General features: G+C 49.9%; 1 protein-coding gene across 1 annotated transcript; it reads right to left on the reverse strand.

The window, feature by feature from the left end:
- Nucleotides 1–307: 307 nt before the first annotated feature.
- Nucleotides 308–1,721, reverse strand: LOC147823242 (melanoma-associated antigen B3-like). Its single transcript, XM_087193768.1, has one exon. It carries the CDS (start codon nucleotides 1,670–1,672, stop codon nucleotides 308–310), a length of 1,365 nt encoding a protein of 454 aa, XP_087049894.1. The 5' UTR covers nucleotides 1,673–1,721.
- Between the last annotated feature and the right edge of the window lie 527 nt (nucleotides 1,722–2,248).

Here is a 2,248-nt window from a genome sequence, read left to right on the forward strand (position 1 = left end):
TATGTGGATACCTGTGCACTACCACAAAGACTGGCAAAGAGCATACAATCCATTAATATTTGCTAAATTACAGTCAGGAAATATGAAGGCTAACTGATAAAGATTTAACCACAACTTGCAGGAATGTGCCAAGAAACAGCTTAAAACATTTCATTGCATACAACCAAAGCAATGAGAAAAGCAACCAGTGAACATGTTCAAAATTTTTCTCCATTGCATCACCCCTCACTGGGGTGGGGTTCTTTAACACTGGCAAGAAACTTCCTTCTGGTACAATCCTATTGTCTTAACTAGGTGATCAAAAGCTTCAGGCCTCAGCAGGCCCTGGAGAAGCAGCAGGATCTGTGGCCTGGCCACTTGCACTAGGATTGGCACAAGAGCCAGGCTTGGCAGCACACACAGCTTGGGCTCTTTCTGCCTTATCTCTCATGGCTTTGATGGAGGCATCGCAAACAGAGTATAAGTAGTTCAGGGAAGTCTTATTGACCTTGGACAAAAACTTCAGGATTTTCTCCTTGCTGGTCTCGGCATAGGCTTGGGGGCCCCACAGGAACTCATGGCGTGGAGGGTCACTGCCAGGCACCTGCTGATACACCAGGTACTTTAGCCTCACCAGGTCTTGGGTGAGGAGCTTCTTGGGCTCTCCAAACATGATGTGCTTCTTCCCGGGATATACCTTCATGGTCTTCAGGACACTCCAAAGGATTTCCTCAGCAACACAGTGGCCATTCAGGAGGATCACAGCAAGGACTTTCATCAGGAGACCCGTTTTAGGGTAGCCCCTGCCAGGGCGAATCCTCCCATTGTTGGGGAGGGTCAGCTTGCTGATAAGGGTATAGGAGTGATGGGTGGAGTCCACTTCTCTCACTTCAACTGAAAAGATTGCCTCCAGGTGCTCACAGGCACTCTTGAAAATCTCATCAAACTCATCTCTGTTCTTCCAGATAGTGACCATCAACATCTCTTCCTTGGTAAAGAGCTGCTTCAAATGGAATTTGTAGAGGATGAACCATTCCAACAGATCAGTGGACCACGTACGGTCATCAGATGTGCAATCAGTGTTGAGACTTCCCTCAAAAATGCTGCTCTCATCCTCACAATAGGAACCTTGGTCAGAAGTGGACCAAGAGCCATCAGCAGAAAGAGCTCCAATAGATGGTGATCTCCCCCCAGGTGTCGAGGGAGGGCTACAGGATGCAGCAGCAGGTGGGCTCTGGCACAAAAGAGAAGCCTTTTCTTCTTGTTCTTCTCCAGCTGCTGCTGCCGCTGCTTTTGCTGATGCTCTTGCTGATGCTCTTGCTGAAGCTCTTGCTGAAGCTCCTGCTCTTGCTGGTGCTGCTGGTGCAGGTGCTACTGCTTTTGGTGCTGCTGCTTTTGGTGCTGCTGCTTTTGGTGTTGGTGCTGCTGCTGCAGGTGCTTTTGGTCCTGCTGCTTTTTGTACTGCTGCCTTTGGTGCTGTTGCTGCTGCAGCTGCTTTTGGTGCTGCTGCTTTTGGTGGTGGTGCTGCTTTTGCTGCTGCTTTTGCTGCTGCTTTTGTTGCTGCTGCTGCTGCTGCTGCTGCTGCTGTTGGTGGTGCTGGTCCTTCCTGTGCATCCTCACAAGTCTGATTGTCACTTTTGCGTTGTGCACGTTTCTTGCGGGCTCGCAATTTGCTCTTCTGACCACGAGGCATGATGAATCTGGTTAGGCCCAAGAAGGAGGCGCGTGGGCAGGAAGGCTGGTGCTGCGGACACCTGGAGGAGGGAGAATGATATTTTGTGAGCATCTTCAGAATGAAGACACCTCCTTGGCTTTAACCAAGGCTGCTTCTGCAGGTCTCTGTGAGAGCTATGCTCTAGGAACTGACAGTGTTCCTGTTCTAATAAGTCTGTCCTTGTGGAGGCAGACAGAGTGAGTCTCCGGCTGCACCCTCCTGTCCCTGTCTATGGTGTTCTGGGGTGGTGGCCAAGACTGGGCATTGCAGTCCTGTGTTGTGAGGTGTGGGGTGCTCTTAGATTGCGATCACACTCATCACTAGTTGTAGGCAAGTCCCGCACCTCTCACTCTTGCTGCTCTGATGTTGACTCCTCAAGCCCAAAACAGATCATTCTGTATCCCACAACCCACAAGTGTAAGTGCAAGAGATTCTCAGCCAACCATCATGTCATCTGCTCTGCCACATTAAGAATTATGTAGAGCCCTTACTCTCATGGGCTTCTAAAGTACGTAGTTTTCACTCAATCTCCAGGTACTGCCTGCTACTCTCTCC

Source organism: Heterocephalus glaber, unplaced genomic scaffold (assembly GCF_053883595.1).
Source record: "Heterocephalus glaber isolate CG9 unplaced genomic scaffold, H.glaber_assembly_v1.0 deba00001594, whole genome shotgun sequence".
In the NCBI taxonomy this organism is placed as follows: Eukaryota; Metazoa; Chordata; class Mammalia; order Rodentia; family Bathyergidae; genus Heterocephalus; species Heterocephalus glaber.